The sequence below is a fragment of the Xiphias gladius genome, chromosome 17, assembly GCF_016859285.1.
Source record: "Xiphias gladius isolate SHS-SW01 ecotype Sanya breed wild chromosome 17, ASM1685928v1, whole genome shotgun sequence".
NCBI classification, from domain to species: Eukaryota; Metazoa; Chordata; class Actinopteri; order Istiophoriformes; family Xiphiidae; genus Xiphias; species Xiphias gladius.
The window spans coordinates 21,199,133-21,215,451 of NC_053416.1; the positions used below are offsets into that span (position 1 = coordinate 21,199,133).

The 16,319-nt window shown below is 39.0% G+C and overlaps 2 protein-coding genes across 2 annotated transcripts in view; one reads left to right on the forward strand and one right to left on the reverse strand.

Annotated features, from left to right (window-relative positions):
* The first annotated feature begins 3,673 nt into the window (after positions 1 to 3,673).
* On the forward strand, positions 3,674 to 6,883 carry LOC120802970 (spermatogenesis-associated protein 22). The gene is made up of 7 exons (XM_040151186.1): positions 3,674 to 3,762; positions 4,138 to 4,275; positions 4,725 to 4,914; positions 5,555 to 5,924; positions 6,033 to 6,156; positions 6,246 to 6,343; positions 6,692 to 6,883. The coding sequence occupies exons 1-7, from the start codon at positions 3,723 to 3,725 to the stop codon at positions 6,881 to 6,883; spliced, it is 1,152 nt and encodes a 383-aa protein (XP_040007120.1). The 5' UTR covers positions 3,674 to 3,722.
* A 472-nt stretch (positions 6,884 to 7,355) lies between these two features.
* LOC120802767 (transmembrane protein 211) overlaps positions 7,356 to 16,319 on the reverse strand; it is a 95,501-nt gene continuing 86,537 nt past the window's right edge. The window contains exon 3 of the mRNA XM_040150904.1: positions 7,356 to 9,781. Within this exon, the coding sequence (XP_040006838.1) occupies positions 9,555 to 9,781 (227 nt within the window). The 3' untranslated portion in view covers positions 7,356 to 9,554. The remainder of the gene's footprint in view (positions 9,782 to 16,319) is intronic.

Sequence of the window (16,319 nt, forward strand, 5' to 3'; positions counted from 1 at the left end):
AATATACTCAGTTGAATGTAATATAATTCTGTGCCTTGGCCTTCTATTAAAGTGAAAACTTAAAAGGTTGACTCATTCAGCATTTCTTTAATATTTGAAGGAATCTATCCTACTATAAATACAGTCCTACTTAAAATTACGGGCACCCCTGAATTTTAAGTACAGAATTTAGAATATCTTCAGAAATAAAAGCAAAAGAACCAATTTTGTATAGTCAATATATTTTAATAAAATGTCCAAAGTTACTGAACAAAAGAAAAAACAAAAAACAAAACTTGAATAACAGTGAAGTAATACAAACACAAAATGTATCCCAGACACAATTATTGGCACCTTTCAATAATATTTGGCTGCAGAACCTTTGGCAACAATGGCAGCCTCTAAACATTTCCTGTAGCCATTTAGAAGCTTCCTGCACCTGTCTGCTGGTAGTTTCTGCCACTATTCTATTGCTATGAGTTCAAGCTCTTTTAAGTTTGCAGGAGTCCTTCTTGCAATGGCAGATTTCAGGTCTCTCCAAAGGTTTTCAAAGGGATTTAGGTCAGGACTCATTGATGGCCAGTTTAAAGTAGTTTAAACTCTAATTAAAAATTCAAGAGTGCCAATAATTTCAACCAGGACTGTATCTCAACTGAATACCTTATATATAAATTGGTTTAAAATTTCATACATTTGTTTGTTTTAGACGGTTGGTAGACCGATTTCTTTTCAGTTTGCAATATTTTTACATTCTGGCTCTTTCGGTCTAATGGAAAGAAAGTCAAAGTAATCCATTACTTGCTCCTTACTATATGATCATTTCTTTCTTAATTCTTATCTTTTGATTCTATATCCTCAGTTGTCACTTGCCCTTCTCTGAATACACACTGCATCCAATCAACGTCCACTGAGTGGGAACATGTTGTCTGTGGACTAATTCAGCCTCAAGGAGAGGCTTGGAAAAAAAAAATTCAGCAAAGCCCCAGTAGGCCTCTACTGTAATAGAGACTAACTACACCTTATTTCAGTCTTGATTACTTTATTTTAATCTGAAAATCTTGAAATCTCTATTTTGTTTCAGCGGCCTATCACAAACTATTTAATAACATAACAACAGTAGAAGGGGAGGATGCCATTGTGTTGAAATTCGTGCCCCACAGACAGCTGTTACTACAGCCTGTGATTTGACCATGGAGGCTCTGCAGTAAAGAGGTTTCCAATAAAGCTCTTACTGATAACTGGTAAATACTACTACTACTACTGATAACTTGTTGTTATGTCAGTTTATGAACAACCTATGCGCATATGATACAGCTTCTTCTGACAGTCACCGAACCAGCGAATTATGGAGGAAGCAGCCAAAAGAAACCCAGGTCCCCAGTGAATTAACTGTTCAAGCTGACGTTCTAAAGAGGGATTTTTTTTTAAATTTTTTTGTTTGTTGGGGGTATACTGATGTTTTTGTATTACATTATAGCTGTTACATTTTTACAATGAATAATATATAAAATAAATTATAATTATAATAATTATAATCTCATGTCCTGTGAATAATGGGTGTATGTGGGTCGTAGCATGGTCTACATACTCCTGTCAATGATGTAAGCCATCTATACAGACACTGACCACTCTGTCAGTTAGCGGTCAGTTTCTGTACCACTCAGACGCTTTATAAGAAACACCAGACTAATACTCGAAAGAGCCTCCCGTTGCTCTCAAAACAGCCTCAATTCTTGATGGCATGGACTCCATAAGATGTTGGAAACATTCCTTTGAGCCTGTGGTCCATGTTGACATAATTGCATCAAATTTCTGCAGATTTGTCAGATTTACCGCAGAAGATATATGATCAAGAATTGTTCGTTTGCATAAAGCTGGGAAGGGTTAGAAAGGGTTAGAAAGTCATCTCAAAGAGCTCAGATTCATCAGTCCATAGTTAGACAAACTGTGTATAAATGGAGATTATTTAGTTCTGTGGCTACTCTCCCTAGAAGTCGGCGCCCAACTAAGATGTCAAAGTCACAATGCACATGCTCAGTGAGGTAAAAAGGAAGCCCAGAGTAAAGGCTAAAGGCTTAAAGGAATCATTGGAGCTGGTTAACATCTATGTTTATGAGTCTACCATATGCACATCATGGTGCGAGGTTGCATGGAATCCGGAGTCCATTGCACTACAGAGGAAGCTGCTGTTCTCCAAAAAAAAACATCACTGCACACTGCACCCTTTGATGCTCTACAATGCTACTGGGAGAAAGTTTTAAGGACTAATGAAAATTAAGCTGAATTGTTTGGGAAGAACACGCAGCACTACATATGGCGTAAAAAGGACACTGCCTATCAACATGAAAATATCATCCCGACGGTGAAGTACGGTGGAGGGAGCGTCATGATTTGGGGCTGCTTTGCTGCCTCTGGGCCTGGACAGCTCACCATCACCGAGGGCAAAGTGAATTCCCAAGTTTATCAAGGTATCTTACAGGATAATGTCAGGGTGGCTGTCTGCCAGCTGAAACTAGGTAGAAGCTGGGTGATGCAGGACAATGACCCTGAACACTAAAGTAAATCTACTGCAGGATGACTTAGTTATTGATGCCAAAGGAGGTTTGACCACTTATCAAATCCAAGGGTTCTCTTACTTATTCAGCAGCACTGTGAATGTTTAATGGGGGTGTTAAAAAAAACCACTAATGATTATAATTAGTTGTGTGTTATTAGCATAAGCACATGTTTGTCTATACTTGGGACTTTTATGAAGACCGGCTCACATTTTATGACCAACTTAAGCAGAAAACCAGGTGATGCAAAAGGGTTCACAGTGTTTCTTGTCGCTGTAAGTAAAATATCCTCATTTAATTTAAAGAATATTTTTATAAATATAATTATACATAATTTTTATTATAATTTATACATTTAAATTTATTATTTTTTTTTAATTTTGCATATTTGCCAAATATTAAAATATTGCATTATATTATTACCTAGGAAATTGAAATCATGTCAACAAACGATGGAGGTGATGCACACAATAAGTATGGATACAATATGATACATACAGTGACATCATTGACATTTGCCTCACATACTTTTTCCCTCATTCTACCACATAAAAACGCTGTCAGCCACATAAAATACTATGTCATTATTGTTTACCAAAAGCATTTGAATCTTCTCTCAGCTGTCAATAGGACCTCCGAGCTTACTACGGGAACGCGAAGGCAACATCCGTTACTTCTGTCGCGAGTCGCTATCCAAGGTTCTGGACTAGAAAGGACATTTTGTTTTCCTTTGCTGTAACTTTTACTCACTTTCACGGACACAAAATTGTTCAGAACTAATATACAACGTTCTTAGAAAAAAAATATTGGTTCATTACTGATTGTTTAAGCAAAAATTACCACTGGTAGCTTTTCATCCCAGCCGTAATGTTAGGGTAGCCTCTAGGTACCTAACTAGATAGAACAACCTGCTTGTAAGTTTAGCTTTTTGGCTAACTAACCTAGCTAGTTAACTTAGACTTGTTAAACTGACAAGTTACCAAAGCAATATATGAACTGGCTTAACTGGTGAAGTCTTTACAGCTGAGGTAACCTATCATTTTTTCACTTTTTTGGAACCAAATGAGTGACCAACACTAAGCAGGGCGTCAGTTTTTAAGTTTTCTTCCCCTTTTTTGTCTGGTGGATCTTTCCGTGTAGCTACTACGAACTGCTAGCTGGATCAGCTGCTTTTTCTAAGCAACCACAATGAGGAGACAGGAGAACCAGTCTGCTAGGCCAACAGCAGGTTTGTAAAAGTTTATATTCATTTCCTCATCATAATGGGTGGCCTTTATTCATGCGTGGTTCAAGTAGTGTCTTGTGGAATACATAATAAAATGGGGCTGTGCTTGTTCTAGAGTTTATTATTACATACAGGTCAAGTTTAAAGAATTAGTAAAAGTAAAATTAAATGATTAGTATTACTAGTAGAAGTAAATTTGAATTGTTTACATGTGTTTGTGTGTGTGTGTGTGTGTGTGTGTGTGTGTGTGTGTGTGTGTGTGTATATATATATATATATATATATATAGGTATATATATAGTATCATAAGTATATAGTATCATGTTGGTAAATTTGTAGTATACTGTATGTTCATTTGTGTTTCCTCTCCTCCATCAGGCTGCCTCTCTGTGCCACTCTTTAACCAGAAAAAAAGACACAGAGTTCCTCTGACATCTGCTCCTACTGTGAATGAATTCTTTTCCCACAGTGAATACATGGCAAGCACCAGCACGGCTACATCTCACAGCTCACCAGGTGAAGCATTCAGTCAGGCTCTTTAAGTTTTGATTGTATTTTCAGGCACTAGGTGGCAGTGCACTCAAAGAAAAATATAAATAAACTTTAAATAACAAGTGATTTAAAGCAATACCTCGCCATGTTGGAGAGTTTTTTTTTTTTTCTATTTACCATATTTTTTCCAATATTGTTCTAAGTGATCCTCAACAGTGTGACTTATACAGGGCATCTAAACATATTTTTAAAATCAACTTCTTGTTGTTGAATGTTGTTTAATGTTTGACTGCTCAAAATAATCTCCTTTTGAATCACACAGTTGAGACCATGTATATATAGTGTCCTTTGTTTAATTACATTTAAAAAAAGGACAATAATGTAAATTGTCTCCTGAATTAAGATAACCATTCACAGCTTTAGATAGTGGAAAATGCTATAATATTTTCTTTTGCAAATGTACTTTTACTCAGGTACCTATGGATGTTACCAGGCCTCAGGTCTGTCCTCTGGTGTTTCACAAAGCCACCAATGGAACAGACGGGGTGCCCCACAATCTACTCAGCCCCAGCAGTATGACAGCACAATACCTGCTCCTGGACCTGCCCGTGCAAGGAGAGCCTATGTACCATTGTCACATCCATACAACGTTGAAAGCACAAAGTATGTTTTATTGACCCTTAGAATGGTAGTCAGGTGTTTGACCTATTGTTAAAATGCAATAATAATGAAAAATGCTGAAAAATCCAAAATGTCAGACTCACAAGTTTAAGGTTTTTTTTGGATATATCCAATTAATAAAAATGTAGCTAACCATCCAGATACCTGAGAAACAGGTGAAAAAGTTTAAAGATATACTGACACCCCCACTTTGTTTCTAGCAGCAACAGGCAGCAAACCAGGTGTCTGTTTGAGCCATGATTTTACTGTAACTTGTTTTATTTATGAACAGAGTGTGTATCCGACTAGCACGGATCACGTTAAAAAAAACATAGACCAAAGAAATTCAAATGTTGTCATCAGAAGTTTAAAAAGAATGTGCGACATGTGACTGGTGTTTGGTTTATGTTGCGTTTTAAATTTAGATCTTAGAATATGTGAAAACAGGAGGTATATTTTCATCTTGAGGTGGCGGTGGCTCAGGTGTAGAGCGGGTTGTTCACTGGTTGTCGAGGGGTTGTTTGATCCCTGGCTCCTCCTGTCCGTGTGCTGAAGTGTCCTTGGGCAAGACACCGAACTCTAAGTTGCCTCACCTGTAAGTCATTTTGCCAAATGAGTAAGTGTAATGTAAATGTAATTTCAGCTCTAAGACGGGACAGCCCAGTTACCCAGTCAGACAACAGGACTCCAGCTCTAATGTTACTTCCAGACAGAAACAATTTCAAGCTCCTTCCAGCTGTGAGAGTGCACAAAGCAAGCCAACACCCCATACTGGGTTCTCTCAGATGGGTCAGCAGTTATCTTACAGACAGCCCAATGCCATACATCAGTATCCCCAGCAGTCTAGACCTCTGCCTCCTCGTGCCCCACCTCACAGCAAGCCCTCTGCTTGTGCAGTGCAGGCACAAAACAACTCCTGGAAATTTACCAGCAGCTTTAAGCCACAGAGATCCCCCTTTGAGGGAAAACGGAGCTCAAATCAACCTCAGATTGCAGGAACAACTCAAACACAGGTAGAAATAGATATGGAAAATATAAATTATACACAGAGATTTGAAACTTTTCTATTAATTTTTCATGATATTGTCAGTGATCAGTGTAGCATTTTTATTTGTGCTCAGCAGGAAACATTTCCACTGAAACCAGCCATTGAGGACTCACTGAGGATCCTGACTGCAGTTATTGATGGCATGAGACACTGGAGCCATTTTAAAGATAAAGTCCCATACTTATTTGAGATATTTGGTCAGTTGATAAGGGGTTGCTGCTGTTTTTTTAATGTACTCTAGCATTTTTAAACATCATTAATCTGATAGGCTGTACTCTTCCCTCAGCTACTCTAGACTCTGCGGTTACACTGGGTCGTCATGGAGCCAAGACCTTCCTCATGAGAGATGGGAAGGAGGTTGTGCAGTGTGTCTTCTATGAAAATGTAAGGAAAAAAGTCTCTGAAGAAGAAATTCCAATGATGTTTCCAAAGTTTATCAGAGAACAATGTCAGTTTGCTCACTTTAATTTGCTCTGACTGTCCTCAGTCTCAGTCAGTTAAAATAATGGCTTTTTATTAAATATGATGGATTGTCTATGTTCTGTATGGCGATTATGATGCGCTTTGGTTATACAGTAAAGTCGCTGTACAAGTAAAGCTGTTAGTAAACTCAAAAATCTGGAGGAAATACTAAACCCTGGCATTTTAGAAATATTGACAGTAATGGCAATAGAAAAACTAGCATCGCAATCTTACTTGAGTTAATCCTCATTTCTGCTTCCTGTCCAACAGGAGCAGGAACTGCCCCGTCTCATCCGTGGTCAAGTTCATCGCTGTGTGGGTAACTATGATCGCAGCAGAGATGTCCTCATGTGTGTGTCCGTCAGGCCCAGCCTGCCCTCAGAGCTGAGGAATGCCCACGAGGCTGTCAAAGCATGCGATGCAGAAATGAGGGCACTGGTAAAATTACTAAGTGAAGTCTGAGGAGAAGTAGGTATCTTTAGCAGTATCAGACTGATAGGAAGAAAGTATACCAGCCTTTGATGACAGTCCATGAGAGCCAAGGTTACTGCTATATACTCATAGATAACTCTTCTTATAGGTACAGTCCCAGTGGTTTTAAAAAGTATGTTTGAGGTGTTATTTAAGTTTTTCACCTTTAAGGAGCGATGTTGCCATTACTTTGTCAATGCAAACAAAAACCACTTGTACTTAAGAAGTTGAATTCACTTGCATGTTCTGGCATAGATGTTTTTGTAATTATTTGTGAAAAAATTTAATAAAGAGTTGTTTAATTTAACCAAACCTTTAATGGAAAGTAAAGCTTCTCTTTTCGTAAGTTCTGAAATATTTTTATTACAAATAAAATTCACAGAACAGCCAACACTGTTGAGAGTTTAAGTCAGATAAAGCAAACACGATGAGGTAATATCTCAAAATATATCTTTGAAAAATGGGGCAGTTAAGAATAACATGTGATATCAAGTACAGTTAGTTTATTTACAGTCAAACATCACAATGGAAAAAACAATAATCTACCCTACCAAAACAGTTTCACCAGTGCTGAGACTTTACACATAATGGTTCAACAAATAGGGGAACAAGTCCAGTGCAGTCACGCCAGTCATTCCCACAGTCAAGCACAGTATGAGGTCCAATACAATACTAACATTTCTCTCCTGACTTTCTTTCAAATATGGCAACATAATCACAGTAATTCTATAAATGTCAGGATATGTCATTATGGGAACCCAAATTTTGGGAATATTTTTATAGTTTAACTCATTAGCAGACTCCAACCCATTATTAAACACTAATACACACATAAACACCCACTAGAAAAGGGAGTCTAGCTTGATGAAATTGGCAGTGTACAGGGACAGTAAGTGGAGAAGTAGACATTTTGTCCTTAGAACATGACAGGAATGGTGCCAGCGATTAAAAGAAGTGGGTTGACAAAAACACACAACACATTTGCTTATTTGAGGAGCTAATTATTTTAAAGCACTTTTTACACATAATGTGAGCAATGTGTCAGCTCAGCACAGATAACAAAAGGCAAAGTTCACTTTTTACATCTCCCTCCTCTACCACTCAAATTCAAAATTACACAGGACAAGGATGCCAGGAATTAATCTGTTAGCTGCATGTCACAACCTTTTAATATAGCAATTCAAATGAGTTAACTCTTCTAGATAATTGGTAAAAATATCTCAGGGCATAATTGAACAGTAATTCAATTGAAGTTCATTGCTTTCCTTTTTTCTCCTCTCTCTGCCATTACCTCCAAGGATCAGAAGATATCTTTTTTTTTTCCTCCGGAATACTTTCTCAAGTTAATGAGATCATACTGCATCAAGTATACGAGAAACACCACTGAGAGGAAAAAATATAATTGGAAAAAACAAATATAATAAATCACTTCACACAAAAGGATCACAACAGTTTTTCAGCAGAAAATGATGATAACCTGATAATTGTATTAAACACTTGTTATGTCTTGGTTATGTTAAAAGGCACAAGTTGGTCAGATCACATTTAAAATCTAGATCAATTGCTCTACCATTAACAAAGCCCATCTTATCATGCATTTTTGACAAAATTCCTACATCTCCCTGCCTTTTGCAATCATTTTTTCCTGAATTAAAGTGTTTAGTATTGTGTGTTGCAGACAGAAAAAACTGTTCATATTTAACAAGCGAATTACATTACGCAAACTGGGGAAACTAAAGGATGCAGTATCCCAACATAAAATTTTTGACAACACTGCTCTGAAACCACTACATAATATTATGATTCACTTCCTTGTTATGAGAAGAGATTTCCATTTATCCACTCGGCAGGTCTGATGCTGTGTTTATTGTCCTTTTTTTAATAACAGTTACTAAAAGCACTGTCGTTGAATGTTAAAACATCTTCTTGACTCCCACTGGTTCAATGCCTGATCAGAAGACTGGTAGGCAAAAAAAAGTCTGAAGCGCAAAAATCCCTCAAAAGAGTTCTCTTTTCAGTTTTAATATTTTCAAACCTCAAACATCAGCTCTGTTAAATCCAGACCATATGTACAGTCCAAAGGCCCAGATGCATTCCGACTGGTCAAAGTGTCTCTCTCTTTGAGTCAAATCTTCATCACAACTTCTTACTGAAACGTTACTTGATTAGTTGAGTCATATTGCCACATAATCTCATGCTTTCACTGTTTTGTATGCAGACAACTTCCAGTCTGTTTTGGATTGTTTGCATACTGTATGTTGAGTTTTTCCACAAAAGAAAGGAAGGAAAAAAACACATTGTAAGCAAGTACTTGTTATGTTTGTGGAATTTTTCTTAAGTTGCTTGAAATGGGGTTATCACTCTTTGTTTTTTCTGATTGATCCCCAGAGCTGACATGAAGAAAATAGATTAAGTCAAACTGTGGAAAACTCTTCATAGATTTGAGAATAAAAATTAATTGAATTAATTGAATTAATTGAATTAATTACATAATGATGTAGGAAGACAGTGTTTGTAGTTGAGTGTCAGCTTCAGCTATTACTGAGTGGGGCATTCCAAACAGCATCGCCTTTAAAAATGGGATGCAGGTGTCTCTCCATGACATCAAGCCAAGCTCAGAGAGCGTGGTCAGGAGGGAAAAACAAGACTTCATTTCAATGCACTATAACAGCGTGGGCAAAGGGGTGGGGGACAGCTGCTCCTTTGGTGCATATTTGGCGAAAAAGGGCAAGAAGACAGTGAGCATGACTCCAACAATAGCCAGCATGTAGCCCCAGCCGATCTGGCACTCGCCAGCGTAGTAGATGTCAGAGTCCCCGCAGGAGGACCTGACCAGTGAGGAATTTAGGCCGAAGGGGTAGACCAGCAGTCCGGCAGCCATGATAAACACTGCAGAGAAGATACAAAAGAGATTACATTGGACAGTGTACTATATATTCATTGAGGATGTTGGAGGAAGGATTTAACGCAAAACACAAGATGAAAAAGATGTTGCCCACACACCTAAAATCACGTTTATTCTGAAGTTTATTCTTTCAAAAATAGAATCTCACAGTTTTAAAGTAACATTCTATTTACAGTGAAATACATCAAACTTTTAAAAAAAGGTTGGCTCACTTAAAAAAAAAAAAAAAAAACCTCACTTTTTTCTAGTGGTATGTAGCCACTCAGATAGTTTTGGTATTTTTGAATATTTGTTTTTGCCTACACCCCAGTACAATGGAGGTGAATAGAATTTAATGTGTGATGCTAACAGCACTGAAAAGAAATAGTGTACCTGTCATTCTGGATTATCCACAGACCTCACTGTGAACAGTTTCAATATGCATAATTTGATATTAGTAGATGTGAGTGAGAAAATGTGTTTGCTTGTTGATGTTTGTCAAAATTTTAGGGAACCACCTAATGGCTAGATGTGTATACTTCCACTTGGTGGCAGTAGAGATTTTGCAGAATAACAGTCTGACTCAAAGTTAAGTGTGTAATTTAGATACTTCAACACTGCTAAAGTACCTCCATTTGCACTGAGACTTATGAGTTGTTGACTTGTGTTATATATAGAAAAATAAATCATGACCGAGACAGTTTTATAAGTGCAATAGTGGCAGAAGAGAGCTTTTAATGTATTGAACAACAAAAGCACTGATGACCTGTAACTGACAGAAACTTCTAATTCAAAATGATTCATGTCTCTCTAAATCCATTTGCACTCTTCATGTCAAAACACCAGGGCTTCGGCAAAAGAAGCTTGCTCTTTACTTGTATGGCATCAGCTTTCGCAGATCCTCAGTGCCCATGCAAGCAGGGAGCGGCTCACTTTTACAAATTGAGTCAAGTCTCCCAGCCCGTGCTGCCAAGCAGTTATTGATTGCGCTACAGGCTATCATTGCACCTCCTATTTATTCTGAGTGCCAGCTGGATTTACATTACAATGCCAGGTGTCATATTTGTTTTAGCTTTGAAGAGCTGGGGTTGCTGGAAAAGCTTGAACTTGTGATAGTGAGTAGTTATTACACCGCATTGATTTCACAAGACGTTGGTTTTCCGACTTTCAAGGTCAGCAGCTTTATGGTAAGTGGTAAACGGTGCTCCTATGAGAGCTACAATGCAATACTGTAGCTGTATCATATCGATGGTTTGTGTGAGTAGTGAAGGATTGTGCTAGTCCAAAACTAGCACAAAAACTTCACTGCTGATCTTGTTGCACTACGGGGGCTTTGGGAAAGACTAATTGACAGAGAAAAGCAGAATGATGGGGGAGAAACACAAAGAAAGCTGTGTGGATGTGTCAAGGAGAGGTATCTCTTGAATGTAGTTTGTCTAGCCTGCCATACTGTCTCCATGGAGTTTACTGAGGGTCTGCATCCCAGCCTTGCATATCACAACCCTGTACCCATCCCTCCCAGCTCGCAAAATGGCCCCAGGTTTTATCTGCAGGGGCCCAGTGCCTCAAAGCTCACTGCTTAATGACACTTTAATGACCTTCTTTATCAAACTATCCTTGGCTTTTATGGAAGACAGACAAAGACATAGGGGCCTGCTCAAAACCGCAGGCCACTTCCCTCTTCCACTGAAATGATGGCATTTAAAGAAATTTTGGACACAAACCTACAATGGATAAATGATGACCAACACAGAATAACCCCTAAAAAGTCAATACAGGAATGTAATCCAGGCAGCAGTCTCAATCAAGTGTCAGATAAGCAGGGTGAGGGCTGGATTTTATCAATCAGACCAGGAGTGTATGCAGGGCGGTTGTCTGGATCAGATAAACTGCAGCTTGGGCTGACTGGATCTCTGAAAGCCTTTAATGAGAGGTGAACTGTCGAAAAACTGCAAAATCTACCTCCTATCAGAGGCTAACTCAAAATCAATCAATTTTATCCTTCAAATCTGAGAGGGATGAAACCAAAGTTTATTTACATGTCTTGGAGGGGGACTCCACCCATTTTACACATCAAAGTCTGTTTAAAGGGATTAGGGAGTACCCAAGAAAAAAAAGCTGTATAAAGCCATTTGTGGCTACAGAGGCAGCTGCACAAAGTCTGATAAATTGCCTCAAGTGATGTCACTTGAGCCAGTGTCAGTTGGTGCTGAAGACTACAAGTTTGAAAATGAAAATAATCTGGAGGTCGGTAGTTAGAAAGAAGTGAGCTTACTAGACCTCTGTTTAGCTAGCTAGCCTTTTCTCTGCTTGAGGCTAGCAGCTCAAGGCAACATTTGCCGCTATTAGCACAACACATCCGAATCTCCAAACAAGCTGTCAGCAGTCGATTTGCATTGTGGGTAATGTAGGCGCTAGGAAAATGAGATGAAGAAAGATGTCATCCTGGTTGTGCTGCATCTATTTAGATCCTTTACTGTCCATCATGAGTCTGACAGTGTTATAGAAGTGTAATGCTGAATCGGTGGGGTAAACCTTTCATGACCTAATGCCTGACTGTATGTTTTGCATACTGCATATAACAGGATTCTAGTTTCCACAGCAGGGGGACGAGCTTAATTTCAACTGCCTCTTACAAGGCCCAGCAGTTTACTCCTATTAGGAATGGACAGTGTGATGAAAGAGGCATGACATGACACCAAGGTACAAATGCTTTCTGACTGAGGCCTGAAAGTGTTTGTAACTTGTGCAACCAGGAATGCAATGTACATGTGGACTCCCACGTAACTTAGCAAGCTGAATGCCTCTGTGCTGTTAACATCACTGGCTAAGATAATAAGGGAATGATCATGCAGAGTTAGTCAGCAGGTAAGGGCTGCTGACATCAAATTAAAGCAGAATATCCAGACAATTTCTTACTATTAAGAGATATTGTTGCTGATATGAGCAACAAAATCACTGCTGGGAGAAAGGCACAGCACTGCTCAACTTGGATAGACTTGAATTCCTTATTTAAAGCTCAGTTACAGGGGTTTTAAAGAGCTATCCACACAATTGCCACCAGGCATTAAAAAGCTGCAAGTGCTTCCATCATTTACTTCCTGATAGACCCAAGTAGCAGACAGTTTACTAACCTCCCAACCCCCAACCAACGGTCTGCATTTGGAAGAAATCAAGACAGGGAGGAAGGTCTAGCTCAGCCAGACCTTTCTCCACAGAGATGAATAAAAGTGAAGAAGTTTGGAGAGAGTGTGTCAGCCTCAAACAGATGAGTGCTCCTGAGTACACGGCAAAACAGAAGTGTCTCGGATATTTAAATTAACTCGCCATTATTAGTTCTTTTTTTATTTTCGTCCGTTGTCATATTTATCCTAAAAGAGACTTGAATTTAAACAAATGCTTATAAGGAGTAATGGCAGTTCTGACCAATAGCTGTTTTCTATTATTTTGAGCTTCTTTAAATAATTTTTTTCATCCATAATTTTTTCCTTTAATATACTTACAGTCAACCTTGAAAGATGTCCCTGGATTTCAAAGTGTATTTCATATGACTGTCAACTTGAATTTGAATGAGTTTGAAGCAAACATCAGCAGCTTTGAAGTGCGCACAGACATCAGACTGAGGGAGGAAAATATCGATTTGGAAAGACAAAACAGCCAGAGTTTTCATAGGTAGCTGCAAGGCTGCAGAGGCCTTTATGTACATTTTGTGTGTGTGTGTGTGTGTGTGTGTGTGTGTGTGTGTGTGTGTGTGTGTGTGTGTGTGTGTGTGTGTGTGTGTTTGTGTGTGTGCATACACGGCAAGGGCAGGAGAGAGAAGGTAAATTAAATAAAATGGGAGAAAGCATTGTACTAGCATACAAAGATCCAGTGCCGCTTTTACCAAATAAATTAACTAAATTAACCTTGAAACTCTTTGTCAGTGCTGTAGTGAGAAATGGAAAACTGCTCCCAGAGAAACAGGTTCACGGCACTGACAATTAGAGAGAGAGAGAGATTGAAGAGGTTTGTGGGGAAGGAAGGTGTGTGTGATAACCTGCTGTCCAAGCGTGACACTGAGTCAATTTCATCAGAGACCTCTTACATAGAAATCACTGACACAAACCTAGAAACACACAAATCATAGGATTACTTGTGATATTTCAGTGTGAATGCCTTAGTTCGGCTGTAGAAATCTGTTAAGCCTGAAATCTACCCTTGTCAGAAAATGTCAGAAATCCAATATATTGTAGTCATAGACTATCTAATGTAGCATTCTCCAATTTTTATTCTTTCCAAGATATTACTAATGAAAAATTCAATTCTGTCAGCCTCAAGGCCCTTTTCATCATCTGCTTTGGATCAGTCTCTTTTGCCACCCTGTGCTGACTGTCATAACTCTGTTAGCAACGGGAAGGGTTGAATTTAAATCAACAGGAAATGTGTGGCTCGCATACTGTGGATGCAGTGCTCTTTAATTCAAGCTATGCCGTGGTGTCGTCTGTCTTTTTGTTTCCTCTGGCAAAGTGTTACATAAAATGTATTAAGTAAACTAAAGAGTGCACAACTACCACACAGTAAAACCTGGTGTACAGTTACCTTGTACTGATGCAGAGTGATTCACTAAACTTTTGTAACGTTCATGGGGAATATTTACAGTTGAGCAGTAACTTAGTTCACTAACATGTCTTCATGTGATCTTCTTTAGAGGACAACAATTGAGAGTGTTTTAAAGTGAGCAGTCAGCAAGGGGAAGACATTGACTTTGAAAAATAAGACAGGACAGGTTATACAATATACATTCAAGGCTTGTAGCCTGCAAGAGGGAACTAGAATATATTAGAATAGACTTATGCCTTGTTTATCTGCTCCACCGGGACGAGAGCAGTCAGACGGGGAAATACAAAAACATTAAAAGAAGCACAGAACCACACTGGACCTCCGTTTGTTGCTTGTATCCTCCGTGTCGGCAGCATCCACTGCTTATTCCAACTCCTGCAAGAAACTTCTTATCTGGCTGCTGTCCAAACAGGGACATTATCTGCTGCTACCATTCACTTCAAAGACACATGAAAGAGCACAAACATTAGACTGTGGCCTTACATAACCACAAACCTGTTTGATGTCACGTTACCTCACATAGCAATGACATCCACACACAAGCCAGTGGGGGAGAAAACACATATTTTTCTTCTCTGCCAAGGCTAACACCTGCCTTCTTCCAGGTAAAGAGACAAATACAGAGCCACAGCAACAAAATGCTCTAATAAATCTTGATTTGCCAACACAACACTCATTTGTTTGAGTTGCTGGCCATGTTTGTCATTCATTAAATGCACTGACGGGAAACATGCTGGAAAAAGCTGAGAAGTATTGCTTAATTACAGATCCAAGCCCAAAGCTGAACATCAGACCTACTGCTTTTCTATGGTGTCTTCCTCCACCATATTCTACATCATCCTGTCTCCTACTTTCTTTTTTCATAAATAAACTTTTTCCAGGAATAGAACAGGTGAGCTGATCTCTGTCTAGTCGCATGTAGGTAATAATAACCCAGATGTGATCAGACAAGTTGATTTAAATTAGGTGCTTATTTACAGCAACAGCCTGGGGCAGTAAACACTGACTGTGACCCACATACACTCACTGTAATATTATATATACATAGGCACATACAGTTATGCATAGGCATTTGCATATACACATACATACTTAACAGTCCAGGTGAAGACTGGCACAAAAACACTTGGGGGACAATGTCCGGCTCAGCAGTGGTTTCACAGGTAAATCCAAAAGTTTATGGTCTAAACTGTGTAATTTAATCACTATGTGTATTTGGTGGAAATGCGACAGTGTGTGTGTGTGTGTGTGTGTGTGTGTGTGTGTGTGTGTGTGTGTGTGTGTGTGTGTGTGTGTGTGTGTGTGTGTGTGTCCTATAATGAAAGCATAACACAGGGGCAGTACAAACCAGCGGTGTGTCTCTAGGAAATTGCCTTTTCACTGGCCACACGCAAGGAGTATTTCCATTTTCCCTTCTATCTACAGGCGAATGGAGATGGGGCCAGGTAATTTCTGTTTCTCTCTCTCACACAGTGAACACACAAATTTCCTCAACCTACAGTACTGGCAGCATAGAGAAGTAGGCAGAGGGATGTCCAAAACACGGATATAACACTTTATTACCGATAAACCACGGATGAAGATAAATTAATAGCAGAGGAATTGTGTGAGCATCCTTCAGAAAACCACAGATAATAAAAACCAATCATCTTTAACAGAAAATGAGTTGAAATAACATACAACACTGTATACAGACAGCAACAGATGGTGCACTAGAGTCTCCAGTGTTACGTATCCATTATTTCATCCCCTCGGAGTGCTCAAGGTGAGGAATCGTAGAGTGGAAGATGAAAGTGTCAGAGTTGTTGGGAGTTGAACTGTGCCAGCAATGACTCTCCTGGTAGTCAGCTGGGACCTGGCGGCGCATGGGCATAAACAGCAGGGACTCCATCCTAATGTGATGAGCTGTGCTGTAGTCTGCACACAGCCATGTTGATAATTAAG